Source organism: Stegostoma tigrinum, chromosome 12 (genome assembly GCF_030684315.1).
Source record: "Stegostoma tigrinum isolate sSteTig4 chromosome 12, sSteTig4.hap1, whole genome shotgun sequence".
Taxonomy (NCBI): Eukaryota; Metazoa; Chordata; class Chondrichthyes; order Orectolobiformes; family Stegostomatidae; genus Stegostoma; species Stegostoma tigrinum.
In genome coordinates this window covers 30,876,845-30,895,822 of record NC_081365.1, presented here as the reverse complement: position 1 = coordinate 30,895,822, position 18,978 = coordinate 30,876,845, and the positions used below count along the sequence as shown (strand labels likewise).

Genomic DNA, 18,978 nt, shown 5'->3' with positions numbered 1-18,978 from the left:
AAAAAAATTCAACTTTAATATATGAGACTTCATAAGTGTGATAACAGTGGGGAAGAAGTTGTTCTTAAATCTGTTGGTATGTGCCTTCAAACTTTTCTATCTTCTGCCCGATGGAAGAGGGTAGGAAATGGATGGGACGGGGCTTTGATTATGTTGGCTGCTTTCCCAAGGCAGTCCAAGTGTAGACAGAGTCAATGGAAGGAAGGCTAGTTTTCATGATAGAGTTGTGAATGCAGCCCAATCTATGTAATTTCTTGCAGTCTTAGGCAGAACAGTTGCCATACAAAGCTGTGATGTATCAGGATACAATGCTTTCAATGGTGCATCATTTATCTGGATTGTATGCAAAACAATACCTTTCACCAACAAAAAACATATTGCTGGGAAAGCTGTGCACGTCTGACACATCAGTGGTGAGAAATCAGAGTGAACGTTTCAGGTCCAGTGACCTTGCTTCAGTATCTAGGCACCTAGGGATGCAGGCTAGTCTAGTCCATGAGAAAAGTTTGTGTTCCTGACCACAAAAGGTCCTTGCTGCAGGACTACAATGATAGTGGCCAGTACAGCGATGAAACGCAGAAGCAGCCTGTCCATGAAATGAACATGTCCTATGGGAACTGTAGAGGTTGGCACATGTTGGATGTCATGATCAGGGATGTAGGATGCGTTTGGCTTGTGGCCATGGAGCATGCCCAAAGTGATACTGCCTGGTGCCCAACACAGATGTCTTCTGGATCATGCAGTGAGTTGAACAATAAGATAGTCTGCTCTGGTTTCCATGTTGAGTTTTCCTGATGGCTGGTTTGGATGGCAAGTTTGAAAAAACACAATCTTTGGTGAGTTAGGCTGTTAACAAGCATTTAAAATATTAACTGACAACTTGCTGCTGTGTAGTGAAAATCCTGACATACTGCTTGAGGAAAACATACAAGATGTGGCAAGATGATCCTGAAGCCGAGATGGCCTTGCATAATATCTCATTCAATTCTTCCACAAATCTCATCACAACCCATGTCACCCACAGCATGATAAGATTTTGATTCAATTTAATACAAGGTGCTTTTTGCAAGTAAGAACAATTTTACTAAACAACTTTTCATCAGAATGGTGATATTTAAAAGGTGAACTTCCAATGCTTTTAAGTTACCCAGGATTAGCTAGTCAGTTGACCATAAGAAACAGGGGCAGGAACATACATTCAGGCAATTGTTGCTTTATTACACAAAAAAATCATGGTTAATCAGACCATGGCTTTAACTCCCCTATTCTATCTGTCCCTCAAAACCATTAACTTCTTTATTGATCAATAATCTGTCTAACTGTGCATTGAATATATTTAATAAACTAGCTTTCACTGCTCTTTGTGAATGACACTTACAAAGACTAATAACTTCAGGAGGAAAAATCCCTCCTGATCCTTTGATAAGAACCTAAATCTGGGATAAAGGATCACTGCACTGAAACAGTTCCTAACAAATTCACAAGAAATATCCTGTTGACACTATGGTTCATGCTTCTGGACTGTTTGCAGATTTGGATACACTTAACCTTAAGGGTTAACTCTGTTTCTTGCTCCACAAATGTTGCTAAATTCTCTGCATAGTCCCTTTCTGTTTTTATTTCTTATTTTACTTATAAGATTTGGTGTCATACAGCTGTGAAGCATACTTAGACATTTCACTACGTTATTAGCGCAATATAAATACAACTTAATTCTTTTGTGCTCAAGATTTAACTCCAATATTTTCTGTTTTCAGTTAAAGTATTTGGTGGAATTACTGAAACTGATAAATCCAATAAAATACAGAAGGTGAAATAATCAGTTTCCTTGACCTGCTGCGTCAATGACTGACATTTACAACTATTTGCAAGCTTCATTCTCATTTCCCTTTGCTGTTTCTTTTCTTTGTCAGGAACCTCCCATTTTACACTTGGCACTCCCAGAAACTGAATGCGTGTGGGAAGTCAGATCAGAAGTAGAAACCTCTACTAGCTTTTAAATCAAGTCAATTAACAAGTAAAAGCAATATTTCATTCATAAAACCAATGATTTGAATCCTGTAAGAAATAGTGTAAAAGATCAAATTTAGACTCATAATCAGCACAAGTTCTATTGCCACTAACCAAGATTAGAGAAATTAATAATTACTTTGTTCATCAAATGCTGTCAGGAAACTGTTGATGTATGGTCCCAGATAAGGAAGGTCATTCTGATGTTGCACCAATGTAAACCACAAGTCTGCTACACAAAGAATGGTTTTTTTGGTGAATAAGATGTGCATAAAACGTTCTGCTCCCTCCTTTTGGTTATACTCGCATAGATCGTTGCTCTCCGATTCTTTCAGCATTCCTGATTTCACAAAGTATTCCGCAAAGCGCTTCACGCCGTATTCTTCCAAGACATATTGAAAAACATCAGCATATTTCTTGATGAAGAACATACAACAGCTGTCATCTAAATGACAAAAAGCCAGGGTAATATGTAAGACTGTGCAATTTGTTTTTACATTCAGTATCAGGAAGACAACAACAATCCAATAAGCTTTATGTTTGACAATAAATAGGCAGTACACTCACCTAATGTTATCTGCCAAATAACCCAAGAATGAGCTTAGAACAGGTGTGTATTGAAAAGTTTGCTTTTGACCAGATGTTGAACTTAGTTTTCTACTTTTGACATAGTTATTGGAAATTGAATCAAGATTCCTCACATTACTTTCATTGAAATAATGCTTGCAACTTTGTGACACACAACAGCTTGAGGCTGTTCTGACATTTATCCATATAAATTAGACAATTTCTCCCTAAATTTCACTTCTTCTGGCACCTTCCAGCCAATAAATTTTTATTATGAATTTTGAGAGGACAGATTAAAGGCATATGAGGGTTGAGAGATTTGCGTCTCTGATTCTACAAGTTTACAGGTTGAAAGTGTTTTAAAATGTCATTTTCATCAAAATAAAAAGAATAGTGCAGATCTGAAAATATTCCAAACGATCTTGATTGAAGAACTGAAGTGGAGCAATGTTGTGGAAAGCAATATAAATAATTAGAGGCGTAAATTAATTTTCTCACTGGAACAATCATTTAACACAATATAGTAATTGAATGACAATGCTATTACTTTCTTGCCATTTTAGTATAATGGGAACAGTAGCATTAGGATCCAAATCAAAAAAAGTCTCTCTTGGACAATCTGAGGGTAAGTCCATCAACATCACGTTGTGATCATATTGAACAAAGGCTGGCATCATCATCATTCTAGTTTTCCTAAACAATCACAGTAAAAAGATCTGATTAGCTACCATGTGGTATTTAGTCATTTCAAATGAAGAACATCTTTCACAAAGTAGGATTGAAACAATACCTCGGTTAGTAGTGGAAGTAGTAACGTAATCTGCACCCACTTTAACATTGGAATTATGAATTGGAAATGGCACTACAGTGTGTGGCTTTCATCAAATGAGACAACTTATCTTTCTTTCCCATAGCAACAAAATATTAGCCCGATAGAAATAAATGTCCAATACATAACTAGCATTAGTAGCCAGGATAAGTCTTCTAAATCTTAATCCGTAACTGCATCTAAAAATACATTACACTTTGCAAAATTGTAAAGATTAAGCTAATTGGTTGTTCTACAGGCATTGCCACTTTTATGACATGGATAAACATCTTTAACACATTCTAAAATCCTTGTGTCAATATTAACTTTCCCACTTTGATGTTAACATTGCAAAGCAAGTCTCATGGAAAGATACAGGTAAAAGCTACTGGGTATGGGTTCTAGTGTACAATGAAGAGCCACTCTAGATTATAGAAGATGCAATAAAAGGGTGTTGCTCACTCCTTATCGACAAACACATGATGCTTATTGACTTGGCCAAAGTACAAATGGATTGGGTTTAAGGCACTGTATCAGCCATTCTTCATTTCAATTTGCCTGTAAAATCTGATGACTTTCCAAAAATAGAGCTGTTTGAAATGCCAAGCGTGTTTACTCTCTGGTTTGTGTAATATTTAAAAGCAATTGAAGTCAATGCATCCTTAGCAAAAACTGGTGCCAGTATGACCCTGAAGTGGTTGAGCTCCTACATATATCTCAATTCAAATGGCAATGCCCCCGTTCAATGTCAGAAATTTGCCAACACCAATTTGCATCAAAACATCCATGGTAGCACTTTGTGCCACCATGATTTCACAGCAATTTGATGCATCTCTGATGCTAGATGCTTGCAATGAGTCCTTGGAATGAGTCTACGTTGAAACTTCTATTAAAAAAGGCAAGCTTTAATAAATATTCAAGATTATTCAAAAAGTGGCTAGACAATCTATGCTTGTTAACTGAAGTTGGAGTACTGTCTTTTCAATTTTACTGTCAACAAGCTCTTGTAAATAGGCTTGTAGGACTGAAATCAACTGAGGCAGGCAGCAGTTCTTTGACAAGCATTTAATGCATTTTCATGAATTGTGAATAGTGTGTTGAATTTCTACTTTAAACCATTGCCATTTGGTGATATTTCAGTGTCAACTAACGAAACACGTTCTGTTGTTTTGATGCAAGATTTCTGTCATTTGTCAGTAGTTAAAAGATTAGCAACAGAACAACAGGTCACAATTGCATAATTGTTAAGTTAAATCTTTTGTCATAGGCCACTTTGTATATGGTTATTTTCTGTATTTTTAAAAAAAATCACTTGAACCTGTGAACATATAATTGTATGCTACTTATTGCTATATGCTCTGATCACAGCACTCTCTGTTGCCATTAGGGATCTTGATCAGGTGGACCAATAGGCCGAGGAGTGGGTGATGGAATTTAATTTAGATAAATGTGAGATGCTGCATTTTGGAAAGGCAAATCAGGGCAGGATTTGTACACTTAATGGTAAGGTCCTGGGGAGTGCTGCTGAACAAAGAGAACTTGGAGTGCAGGTTCATGTTCCTTGAAAATGGACTCACAGCTGGACAATAGTGAAGGCGGTATTTGGTATGCTTGCCTTTATTGGTCAGCGCATTGGAGTTGGGAGGTCATGTTGTGGCTGCACAGGACATTAGTTAGGCCCCTATTAGAATACAGTATACAATTCTGGACTCCCAGCTGTAGGAAGGATGTTGTGAAACTTGAAAGGGTTCAGAAAAGATTTCTAAGGATGCCAGAGTTGAAGGGCTTGAGATATAGGGACAGGCTGAATAAGCTGGACTATTTCCCCTGGGGAGTCAGAGGCCGAGGGGTGGCCTTATAGAGGGTTATAAAATCATGAGGGGCATGGATAGGGTAAATAGCCAAGGGGTGGGAGAGTCCAAAACTAGAGGGCACAGGGTTAAGGTGAGAGGGGAAAGATGTTAAAGGGACATAAAGGGCAACGTTTTCATACAGATGCTGGTACATGTGTGGAATGAGCTCCAAGAGGAACTGGTGGAAGCTGGTACAATTACAACATTTAAAAGGCATCTAGACGGGCATACGAATAGGAAGTGTTTCGAGGGGTACAGGCCAAATTCTGGCAAATGGGACAGATTTATTTAGGATATCTGGTCGGCATAGACGAGTTAGACCAAAGGATCTGTTTCCATGCTGTACATTTCCATGACTCTATGACTATGACCATGACGATAAGCACTGAAACAGAATTACACCATTCAGCCAACTGATTCTGCTTCGCCATTCAATGAAATCATGGCTAATCTGATAACCCTATTTCTATTTTCCTGCATTTTCCCATAACCTTTGATTACATAGTGATTAAAAGTCAGTCTATCTCAGCCTTGAACATAAAAATGACCCAGCCTCAATAGCCCTCTGTGGCAAAAATCCACAACCTCTCAAAGAAGAAGAAATTCTTCCTCATCTGTGTCTTAAATGTGCAAACCCTTAATCTGAGATTATGCCCTCTCGTCCTAGACTTTCCCACAAGTGTAAATAACTTTTCCACATCTAACTTGTCAAATATTCTAAGAATCTTGTACGTTTCAATATGGTCGCCTCTGATTCTTCTATGTTCCAATAAGTACAGATGGTGTCACATGCCCTGACAGCCTTGATACACCTGTACCCACAGTCACTCCTGCAAACACAAGGTCAGCCTTCTTAAGAGTGAATCCCCAACACTAGCGACTGGCCTGATGGGATCCCTGGCAGTACAAACAGATCTTGTGCGGATTAGCTGGTGGGAGTATTTGCAGATGTCTTTAACATCTCCATACAAAGAAGTGAGGTTCCTGCCTGCTATCTTCATAGCTATCTTGATTTATTGCCTTATGGTCACATGTATTTTGTTACAAAATACAGTGAGAGGTGTTGTATAATGTCGCCACTCCGGTGCCATCTTAAAACTCAGAAAAGTATACCAAAACATAGAATATAAAAGCCGAAAAATGAAGAAAAAAAGAAAATGTGTTCAACTTTATAGTCCTGCTCCTCTGCCATCTCACTGGATATCACCAAGATGCCAAAGACAAATCAGGTAATGTGCCTTAATACTACCGCCTGGTGGCTCTGAGGTTAGCAAATGGCACACATCAACTCCAGTCTCCCAGAATGCCTTGACTGACTGCAATTCATTTTTGTTGCAATAAATCCATGGCAGATGCCAACTCCATGGTGCTACACTCATCCCTAGGACGTTTGGATAACAAGGACACCTATATCAGACTCCTATTTATCGACTTTAGCTCTGCCTTCAACACCATAATTCCAATCAAACTCATCTCCAAACACAGAGACCTAGGACTCTGCTCTCCAATCTGCAACTGGATCCTCGACTTCCTGACCCACAAACTGCAATCACTAAGGCTAGGTGACAACACCTTCTCCAAAATAATCTTCAACGCCAGTGCGCCACAAGGCTGCACGCTCATCCCCTTACTATACTCCCTGTACACTCACGACTGTGGGGTCAAATTCAGCTTTAACTCAATTTATAAATTTGCTGATGGTACCACTATCGCAGTTTAGATCTCAAACAATAAGGAAAGAGATAGACAGCTTAGTAGTATGGTATGAAGACAACAATTTCTCCCTCAAAGTCAGCAAAATGAAAGAGCTGGTCACTGACTTCAGGAAGCAGAGTGGAGGATGGGACCCCGTCAGTGCGGAGATGGTTGAGAGCTTCAAATTTCTAGAGTAAATATCATGAACAATCTGCCCTGGTCCATCCATACTGATGCTGCAGTCAACAAAGCGTACCAACATCTCTATTTGCTCAGAAGGCTAAGGAAATTCAGCATGTCCACAATAGCTGTTACCAATTTTTACCAACGCACCATAGAAAACAGCCTATCTGGATACTTCACAGCTTGGTATCGCAACTGGTCTGCCCAAGATCACATGAAATTACAGAAAGTTGTGAGTACAGTCCAGTCCATCACAAAACCAGCCTTCCTTCCACTGACTCTGTTTATACTTCCTGCTGCCTTTGGAAAGTGACCAACATAATCAAAGGTCTCTCCCATCCTGGTTCTACCCTCTTCCATCCTCTTTCATCGGTCAGAAGATACAAAAGTTTGAAAACATGTACCAACATATTTAAGAACAGCTTCTTCCCCGCTGTTATCACACTTATGAACGGACCTCTCATATATTAGAGTTGATCTTTCTCTGCACGTTCTCTGTAGCTGTAACACTATATGCTACATTCTGTTCTATTACCTTGATGTACTTATGCAAGTAATGATTTGTCAAGTTAGCATGCAAAACAATACTTTTCACTGTATCTCGGTATGTGACAATAATAAATCAAATCATGACTACAATAAATCAAAGAACATTCTCTGTACTCCAATGCCAGTACATCTTTCCCTAGATAAGGGGCCCAACACTGTTCATAGTATTCCAACTTTGGTCTGACTAGTGTCTTGTAGAGTTTTAGCAAGACTTTCCTACATTTACAGTCCATTTCCTTTGAAAAAAAAGCCAACATTCCACTTGCCTTTCCAGTTATCCATTGAACTTGGATGCTAGCTTGTTGTGATTCACAGACAAGGACTCCTAATCCCTCTGATCTGTTTCTTTCTGTAGCCTTTCTTCATTCAAATAATATTCTGCTCCTCTATTCTTCCTGTCAAGGTGCATAACCTCATATTTCTCCACATCATATTCCATCTGGCAAGTTTTTGCCCACTCACTTAACCTCTCTTTGTCCCTCTGTAGAGTATTTCAGCCATCCAAAGCAACTTGTCTCCAGGTCTATTTTTGTGTTGGCTTGGTACATTCACTTTCCTTATCCAAATCATTAACATATAACATAACTAATTGCCTAGCTTGTCCACATTAATTTCAGTTATGAGAATAGATTAAAAGGAATAAGAACAAGAGGGCATAGATTTAAAGTGATCTGCAAAAGAAGCAAGGGTAAAGGGAACAAAAACATTTTCTACCTAGTGAATAGTTATGATATGGAATGTACTATCTGGAATGGTGGAAGCAAGTTCAAATGAGGTATTCAACAGGATTGAATATTATTTGGATAAAAAGAAACTGCAAGGGGATGGGGGGTAAAGCAGACTGATCCATGGTAAAGATGCTCAATTAAGGAGCTAGTGTAGACATAATGGGACGAATGGACTCCTTTTGCACTGAAACACTTCTGTAATTCTGCTGGTTTATTCTCATGACATCTGTAAAAAGAACAGCTCTGTTTTCATTATAAATGTCACTCAATTCGGCAATGCCCAAATCTGAAGTTGTCCAAAAAGCATTAAAGAACAATGGCCTGACTGAAAGTATTAGTCTGATCTGTCTCTGAGGAGGAACCAATGCTTTTCTTATAATTAGAATAAAAGAGCAACAGTATGGCTTCTTTAACTCAGGAAAACAAGATGATTTTGTGCACAATTTACAAGGTTTAATGTGATAAAGAAATACTGCCCACACCTGCATCATCAGATTATGGAGCCATCACACATCAAGTTCTTGAAATCCATATTAAGAGGAATTTACATTTATCTACCATTTCACACATCCTCAGAATATCCCAAAACAATTCACAACTAATTCATTACTTTTGAAGCACAGCTCCTGTTGTTTTGGAAGCAAATGTACACATTGCAAAACACTGCAAACAGAAAGTGAGATGAATGTCTTCGTGGTGGTGACTGAGCGGTGAATGTCAGCCAGGACACAAACCGAACTATTTGCACTTGTTTTTAGATGTGCCACAGCGTATCTTCCAAGCATAGAGGACTTTGATTTAATGTTTTTGGAGGTAATGTGACAGTTCCTTTGTAGTGCATTGAATGTTTGTTCAGGTTTAATTGGCAGTGCAGCTTCAACCCACATGTTTCTGACTCACAAGAACACAGTATGTGCTACTGCTCAGCCAAGCTGAAACAGAATGTACTTATAAGAATATAAATATTTAATCCTCAGGAGTGTGGATGATACAAAAGAAAAAGTTAGTTTAGGAAGAAAGCATTCTAAAAACAAAACTTTCCAAATGTATTTTGTTCAGGCAGTGAGGGGAAGAGGAGTGGTGTGTGTTAAGAAGATGGACTAGAAGGATGTGTTTAGTTTCTAGTGGTATTGAAAACTTAAGAACCCTCAAATGCTATGGATTAGCCAAATCTGATGATAAACTGCAAGGGATTATTCCGTAATATCAGACAGAGGGGTGCCTAAAATAAAACAAAATTAGTAAATGGAATAGGAAAGGTGTTAAAATTAACACTTACCAGCCTGAAACAGTGACCAATTTAAAATGCACAGGCACAGGATTGATTTGTATGTAAGTTTTGACCATTAGTAAATTAGTCGTGATTTTTTTTAAATCGAAGATGGCTAACTGCAATAGGTACCTATAGTTTCATGAGTCTCTGGACCTTATATGTGTTTGTTCTTAATGTGGAGGTGCTGGTGTTGGACTGGGGTGGACAAGGTCCTGACAAGGGGACAGTGTTCCTAAAGCTTGTGATTTCAAATTAACCAGTTGGACTATAACCTGGTGTCATGTGGCTTTTGGCCTTGCTTGTTCTTGTCATAGCATGTGAAATTCAAGTTCCAACATGCATTCTGGGTCTTGCGGCCCTCGAATTAGTGATTCTAAGGAATCACTGGTAGCTGCAGGAAAATAGTGAAATGTTTTTGGTATTTAGTAATAGCAGTAGTGGTTCTTAACGCAGCAGGTTGCTGTCAATTCAACCAGAATTATTTCCAGGGCTTGGTTTTGGGCAAAGTTGGTGAAGTCAGTAAGGAATGCTCATCTAATTGCCTCACAAAATCAACTGAAGCGAATATTTTACAAATAGCTCCCTCTCTCTTTCTCCCCTATTAAGAAAACTGCCTCAGCAGCCCGCCAGAGTTAAATCAGACAGGGAATAACAAGTCAGGACGGATTTATGTTTTCATTAGGAAGCCTGTTATCTGACTAAGGAGACATCAAAAAAGCTGGCCTTTTGCAGCACTTCTAGGCTTGATAAGGCATGCCCAATTAACTAAACAAGAGTTTTGGTGAAATTAACCAGATGTTGTTCCAGGAGATAAGCAGATGGGTAAACTTATGGCCTGTGACTTGCTGTAGGAGTGGTATACTTTGAGTACCTTTCACTTAATAATGGGATAATTCAACAAGTCACTGGTATGAGATTCCCAACAAACCCCCAAACTCAAGTATGCACTGAGGGGTCTTGTGGTGCAGCGGTAACGTCTGTACCACTAGGTCAGAAGGCTCGGATTAATGAGAGGGGATCTCATATAAAATTCTAACAGGCTGGACAGGGTAGATGCAGGAAGGATATTCCCAATAGTGGGTGTGTCCAGAACCAGGCTCACAGTATGAGGATTCCGGTTAGCCATGATCGTGAAGAATGGCAGAGCAGACTCGAAGGGCCCAATGGCCTCCTCCTGCTCCTATCTGCTATGTTTCTGTGTTTCAAGGCTCATCTGCACCAGGGGTGTGTCTGAACAAGTTTGAATGGGTAAATTACAAATATCCATAAATGGGCAGTCACAAAAGAAAATGCCATGATAGAGGGAGGGGTTCTTTGGGATTGCTCATTTCAATTTAAGAATCTGATCAATCAAACCTTCTGCAAGAGAATGTTACAGAGGCGGCAGATATCCTTATCTTCTGATCCAGGATCAGGAACTGTTCTCACCTATAACAGGTCATGAGTTGATGTGATCTATTCTGATTATGTACTGGATGTGAACAGGTGCTTCCTAATAAACCAGTTTCAACTTTAAAATTTAGCTGCACATGACTCTTCTGTCCTGTTGAAATATTGGTTATCCCTAATCAGGTTTTACAGCCACAGCAATTTCCCTGAATTATTCTGATGAGGCCCTTGTTGTATATGAGTCTGAAGGGGTTAACATTGAGGAAGACCATAAGCTTCACTCACCATGATGATAGCATACAAATTTACGGGTAGAAAAGTTTAGGCACTTGAAGGAACCAGAGCTAACATCTGTTCCTTCCACAAAATCTCTGAAACAATATTGATTGTAGCAATGTTAGAATTCTTAAGAATTACTGTAGGAATAATTCATGAGTCTTTAACAGATTTATTACAGCTCAAAGAAAACCTGACCTGACGGAAAGCTGTTCAGAAAGTCAGTGAACTAGAAGCAACACAGATCAATCCTAAGAAGTGAAGATTAACATTGGCACAGGAGAACAGCAGATTTTATTCAATTGTTAAAGTACAAAGCCACAGACGATATGTAGGAGTAACCAGTACACATAATAGGACAGGTACCTGACATTAAATGCTCGTGTCCTTTTCTGTGGAGAAAAGAAATCTCACAGGTACAGACAGTGCCCAACTACTGGAAATGGATGCTTTCTCTATCGCACAACAGGTCACTTTCACAACATATACAGGTTTGGGAATAGTTTCAAAAAAACAAAAAATTAAATGGTTACCCACACAAAGAGGTTAAAGATGTAGAACAAGCTGCAACAGAAGTAAAACTTTAAGTGTCCCAGGTTGAAAGAGTTAATCCAGGACTTACATTGTGACAAGCTGACACTTCTGACAATAGTCACCCCATGAATTTCAAGTTATACAGTGGGCAAGTGACACTATCATATTGGATGGTGAACTTGATGAGGAAACCAATGTCCATAGCCAATAAAAGTGCAACTACATGGACCAGGAGGCACAGCACTTAGAATAAAATTTTGCCACAAGTGATTGTCATAGGTATGATAAATAGAAGATAACAGAAGATTTAATCTTCATAATCAAGAATTCACATTCATGAGGAGGAAGGCATTTTTGACAATCTTATTCAAAAAGTGGGAGAGGTTAAACAGAAGCTGCTCAGAAGCTCATTCGAGCATGAATAAGCTAAATTATTTAAAGACTTAGGGAAGCTGAATACTGAGTACAGCATTAAACTGAAGAAGGATGACAAATCATTACGCCTCTATACACCCAGGAAGATTCTGCATCCCTAATGAAGCAGGGTGAAAAACAGCATGCAGAAATGACCATAATTGGCGCCATTTCCCTAGTCACAAAAGCAACACAGGCATGGTTACTGTATCCAAGCCTAACATTACTATTGTCGAACCTACGCGGCTGAAGAAGGTGATGAGATATACCACTCTACGTCTATAGTTGACGGACGTTTAGGCAAACTATTCAAAACGGGGGCTTTCATGAAACCTGATGCAAGCGCTGGATTCAGGCAGGTTCCATTGAATCAGCAATCAAGATTGTTTACGAAACCTGTAACTCCATTAGGGAGGCTTTGTTTTAATAGATTCCCATTTGACATACTTTATTACAAAGATTTTTAAGAAACCATGTCCATTATTTGACAAGGTTTTCATGGAGTCATCTTCCATATGGATGACAAATTTAATACATTGGGAAATAACTGAACAGCATGATCAGACAATGCACACAGTACTAAAGCACTCACAATGAGAAGGGCACAATCTTAATATAACGTGTGAACTCTCCAAGAAATCCATTTGGTTCTTGAGTCTCACTGACAAGTGAAGGTAAAATGGTGAATCCTCAGAACTTAATGCCATTATAGAACTCCACTCTCCAAAGTCAGTTGAGTATCTCCAAAGATTTTTAGGGATGGTAAAGTAGTTGATGAAATTATTGTCTCATTTGACAACTATGACAGAACCCTTGAGATGAATCTTCTTCCAGAAGATGGAAGAATGGTGCTCAAACTTGCATGAAGTAAATAATTTTAAAAGGTTCATGGACATGTTGAACTTCATGTTTTAACACACAAAAATCCTGGCGGCACAGTAGTCAGTGGTCTCACAGCGCCAGGGACCTGGGTTTGATTCCAGCCTCGGGTGACTCTGTGGAATTTGCATGTTCTCGCCATGTCTGTGTGAGTTTCCTTTGGTTGCTCCAAATTCCTCCCACAGGCTAAAGATGTGCAGGTTAGGTGATTGGCCATGCTAAACTGCCATAGTGTCCAGGAATGTGCACGGTAGATTGAGTAGCCGTGGGGAATGCAGGGTTACAGGGATAGGGTAGCCAAGTGGATCTGGGCGGGATGCTTTAGAGAGTTGACTCGATGGGCCGAACAGCCTACTTCCACACTGCAGGGATTCTATGAATTCTATATTTTCAACCATCCTTAACAGTTGAGGTTTTAGCATTCCTCCAGAAGCAATCAAATGAGTGTCATAAACTAGTCTAAGTATGCATTATTAGACACAGAAACATGGTGTGAAGTGCTGTGATTGAGAGGATAACCTTGGTTACATTAGCTTGTGAATAATATTGAGATTGCATCCTTGGTTTGAAAGTGGTCTTAGAAAGTGATTATAAGCCTTCAGTTTCTCCACCAGATGAGAAAGAATTAGCAAGCCTCCAAGAATATAAAGATTTTGACTTTATCGCATGAGGTTCACCTATAATGCAGTACATCAGCAAGAAAACTGCAAATGAAGACAGATGCACTCTCCAGACTAAGGGCAGACAGCCTTACCAGCATGATGAGTTTATTCACAAAGCTGAATCATCCTCCCAATCCATGGTATCACAAAGACCAGCAAGTCAATTAGCGTGGCCAAATCTGACAGGAGTCATAAGGACACTGAGGAGTTTCAACATTCATTGATATTGTACTGAAATCTGGCCATGCCAAAAACCCAATGGATTGGCCTTGAAAACATATTTTGAGCACCGACAGCATTTTATAGTTGTGAATGGCACACTGGTGTATGATGAATGACTGGTCATTCCAGTTTTGGTTCAGGATGATGTCTTAAACTAGCTGTACCTGCGACATTTGGAAATAAACTAAATGCAACTGGGTCAGCGAGGTGGAGGCCTGTAACCTCAAAGGTCACTGAAGATCTCATTGCCAATTTCAAGGCTTGTGCTACCTACACAGCAGAGCAATGAGAACCATGGGAACATGTGGATACAGATTTATTAGTTTCTGATGGACGGTCTTAGTTAATTGTCCTCGATTATTTTTCCCAATAGACAGTGACTAAGACATTGAACACTATGCACATAATCATCCTAACCTTATATGAGACTTCTGAAATACATTACATCACTAATGTAGTCATTTTGGGAAACTGGTCACAGTTTGCTAATAAGTGCTTTAGATAATTCACTACCACTTCTGATTTTGAATATGCCACAAACTTGCTGAGATACCCACAATCAAATGACAAAGTTGAACGTGGGGTGAGGATAGTTGAGGACTCTTGATGAAGAATATAGACTTCTACGCAATACCATCAGTATTTACACCTATAGGACATTGTATAACATTGAATAGTTAGGAGCACGCCTACTGTGTGCAACAGGCCGCAAACTGCATTAGGCACTACCTTGCAGGGTGGTTGTCACATTTACAGCTGGGGCAAATGAAGAGCTCAGCCAGGAGTGAGAAGGAGGTGCTACTTTTTGTTTTTAGTAAATTAATTGATTGGTCGGGAATTTATTTGAGGACTGTCTTTGGTGCAAATTAGCAAAGCATATTATTTCTAGAGAAGCAATTATGCTTGAACCACCATGAAATCATGTAGTGGGAGCAGCTGAACTTTCCTCACCAATCGTAGAAAAATAGTCGTAATTTTGCTTTGTGCTAATCTCGGTTGGTATGTTTAGTTTCATAAAAGGATCCAAATCCCAGGCTCAATAGTCAATATTGATAATAAAAGTACATTATTAGATGAAGCAGAAAATACGTGATCAACATTAAAAGTAGAAAATAAAAAATGCAAATATACTCACTGCATCCTTGCATATACTCAGCCCAGTTTAGTGCTTCCGCATTTAGTATCACTGGGTCCCGCATGTGAGAAACAAACTGCCTTAAAATGACATTGTTATTTATTTGTAAAAAGTGGTCCAGCAGAGCTTGAGTCCTGTCATTCCTAACGGGATACTGAGTAATATTGTTCAAGGAGACAAAGTCCAAAGTGCCAGATGTAAAAAGTTTAAGAATGAGTCGATCAACATCCAGTATTCCTTTCTCAATGGATGATCTCTGTGCAGTGAGTTCTCGCAATAAATAACACTTGCTTGGTTCTTCCATTGGCAGAGCAGCTAAACAGAAAGAAAAATGAATAGAATATGAACAATGCCACTTCCATTACTTATAGCAAATCAATGTTACTGAAATTTTCAGAATGCTGAACAGGGTCTCAGATTCACTTTTTTTGCTTTTGCAACACAAAAATTACAGTGTAAAGTAACCATTACAATAATGCTCTTTGTATGTGTCCTTCAGAAAAGCTCATTAGTCTTGTATTACTTAAACCAGGCAATAGAATCTGTGGCCGAGCACTTCATCAACAGCACTGAATTCCTGGCCTTAATTTTCTATACAAAAATCCATAAAATTCACAAAAATTACGCACATGAATTAAAAGTGAAAGATTTTTTTTCTGAAGAAGTTATCACAATTAGGAATGTTCTAGGGACATATTCCCTCCCCTGGATTTTGTTTTCCTTGATTCCTTTGTTCTAATTCTTCAATGGGATGCAAACAGTGTTGGGAAGGCCAGTATTCATGATCCCTCCCTTAGCACCCTCAACAATGTGATGATGAGTGCCTTTCTTCCTTCTCTTGAAAAAGCAAACTGGTTCTTTCTGTTGGGGAGGTGATGACCTAGTGGTATTGTCACCTGACTAATAATACAGAGACCCAGGTCATGCTCTGGAGACTTGGGGTGAATCCCACCATAGTGGAATTTGAATTCAAATTTTTTTTAAAAATCTGGAATTAAAAGTCTAATGATGATTGTCAATTGTTCTAATAACATTTACTCAAGTCGTTCGGGGAACAAAATCTGCAGTACATGTGATTCCAGACCTACACAATGTGGTTGAGTCTTAACTGTCCCCCGGCAAATTATCAAACTGGTACAAAGTCTCATAAAATGAATGAAACCTACAGGCCATTTGGCATGACAAAGACACTGCTAACAACAGCAGCAAACACAACCCTTCACAGTTTGCAAAATCCTCCTTCAACATTTAGGTACATGTGCTTGGGAAGTCAGTCAAGCAACAAGCTGACATAGTCATAATGAATGAATGTGCACATTATAGACACTATCCCAGACACCATACATCCTTGCCATAGGTCATGTCCTACCACCAGAACAGACACACTAAAGATGGGGGCATAGAGGTATATGGTCAGAAGGAAATCGCCCTAGCAGTTTTCAACATTGGCTCTAGAGCCCATGAACAAGAACAAGGAAATCTGATGACTTCCACCAAACACCTTGGTTGATGAATGAGAACTCCTCCAGGTTGAAAACCACTTAGAAAGAGCACTGAGAGTGACAAGAGCACAGATGTACTCTGGGCAGGAAATTTAAACATCCATCACCAAAAGTAGCCTGAAAGTCACTCTTTCAGTCTAAGGACTGAGCTGGCCAGGTCCTAAAAGACATAGTTGCTACAATTAGCTGTGACAAGTGGGTAAGGAAAAATAAAGAGAGAAAAACGTACTTGGCCTCAACCTCACCAATTTACCTGCCACAGCTGCACTCATCCACGACAATCAGAAGGAGTGTACGGCTGTTGTGGAAAGAAAGTCCTATCTTTCCATTTAGGATATGCTCCATCATGTCATGTTATACTTTTTGAGTGCGTGCAGCAGCGGAGGTAAGACGAACCTGGAAGACTGCAGCCACGGTAAGGCAGTTTTTTAAAAATTACTTACCGGTAGCGGGCAGCGGTGTTTTCTTTTTCACAGAAGGAGCGGGAGCAGCGGAGGAAGTGACGAGGACCAGAGGGGCAGCCGGGAAGGAAAGCAGTGACCATATATATCAGCAAGGCGGCTAAACCCGAGACTCTACAACTGTAGTGTCTCCCAACCGCCCTCCTCCTCTAACCTAGTCAATAAGGTAAGGTTCATTCTAAACTTTCTCTATTGAATATAAGTTTGTTATTAATTTTATAGCAACTTGAACTAAGCTTTCTACTTTAGTTCTGAGTGGGTGTTCAGATAAGTGGGGTTTGGATGCTAGGGCAGTTGCTTGCTCCTCCTGCAGAATGTGGCAGGTGGGAGACATGGCACACGTCTCTGCTGGCTACATCTGCGGGAAGTGCACCCAACTCCAGCTCCTTGAAAACCGTGTTAGGGAAATGGAGCTGGAGCTGGATGAACTACGGATCATTTGGGAGGCAGAGGGGGTAATTGAGAGGAGTTACCGGGAGTTGGTCACTCCTAAGGCTCAGGACAAGGATAGATGGGTTACAGTTAGGGGGAGGAAAGGGGACAGACAGACAGTGCAGAGATCCCCTGTGGGCATTCCCCTCAGCAATAAGTATGCCGTTTTGGATACTGCTGGGGGGGATGACCTACCAGAGGAAAGCCATAATAGTCAGTTCTCTGGCACTGAGCCTGACACTGTGGCAAAGAAGGGAAGGGGGCAGAATAGAAGAGTACACGTGGTAGGGGACTCGACAGTTAGGGGAATCGACAGGAGATTTGGTTGTCAGGATCGGGATTCCCGGAAGGTATGTTGCCTCCCTCGTGCCAGGGTCCGGGACGTCTCCGATCGGGTGTATAAGGTTCTAAAAGGGGAGGGCGAACAGCCAGAAATCGTGTTACATATTGGCACTAATGATATAGCCAGAAAAAGGACTGAGGATATAAAAAGTGATTTCAGTGAGTTCGGATGGAAGCTGCAAAGCAAGACGAACAGAGTAGTGTTCTCTAGTTTACTACCGGTGCCACGAGATAGCGAGGCGAGGAGCAGGGAGCGGGCACAGCTTAACACGTGGCTGCGCAGCTGGTGTAGGAGGGAGGGCTTCAGATATGTAGATAATTGGGATGCCTTCTGGGGAAGGTGGGACCTGTACGAGAAGGACGGGTTGCATCTGAACTGGAAGGGAGCTAATGTCCTGGGTGGAAGGTTTGCTCGAGTAGTTTGAGAGGGTTTAAACTAGTATGGCAGGGGGGTGGGAACCTGAGCTGTATACCGGAGGTGAGAGTTGATGCAGGTGAGGCAATAGCAAGAGGTAGACCAGTTAGTGGGAAGGATTTTCCTGGGAAGGAACCAAGGGATCAGTTAAAGTGTGTTTGCTTTAATGCAAGGAGTATCAGGAATAAAAGTGATGAACTTAGAGCATGGATCAGTACCTGGTGCTATGATGTTGTGGCCATAACAGAGATATGGGTTTCTCAGGGGCAGGAATGGTTGCTGGATGTTCCAGGGTTTAGAGCATTTAAAAAGAATAGGGAGGGGGGAAAAAGAGGAGGGGGTGTAGCACTACTAATCAGTGAGGGTATCACAGCTACAGAAGCTTCCATTGTCGAGGAAGACCTGCCTACCGAGTCAGTATGGGTGGAAATTAGGAACAGCAAGGGAGTTGTCACCTCGTTAGGGGTTTACTACAGGCCCCCCAATAGCAGCAGGGAGATTGAAGAAAGCATAGGTCGACAGATTTTGGAAAAGTGCGGACGTAGTAGGGTTGTTGTAATGGGTGACTTTAACTTTCCCAATATTGATTGGAACCTCCTTCGAGCAGATGATTTGAATGGAGCTGTTTTTGTAAGGTGTGTTCAGGAGG

General features: G+C 40.2%; 1 protein-coding gene across 2 annotated transcripts in view; it reads right to left on the bottom strand.

Annotated features, from left to right (window-relative positions):
* The window catches only part of LOC125457216 (E3 ubiquitin-protein ligase DZIP3-like), a 133,859-nt gene that overhangs the window by 85,560 nt on the left and 29,321 nt on the right, over nucleotides 1–18,978 (bottom strand). For both annotated transcript variants that reach the window (XM_048541131.2, XM_059650260.1), the window contains 2 exons: nucleotides 15,178–15,492; nucleotides 2,150–2,455 (listed from right to left, as the gene is read on the bottom strand). In XM_048541131.2, the coding sequence (XP_048397088.2) occupies nucleotides 2,150–2,455; nucleotides 15,178–15,492 (621 nt within the window). The remainder of the gene's footprint in view (nucleotides 1–2,149; nucleotides 2,456–15,177; nucleotides 15,493–18,978) is intronic.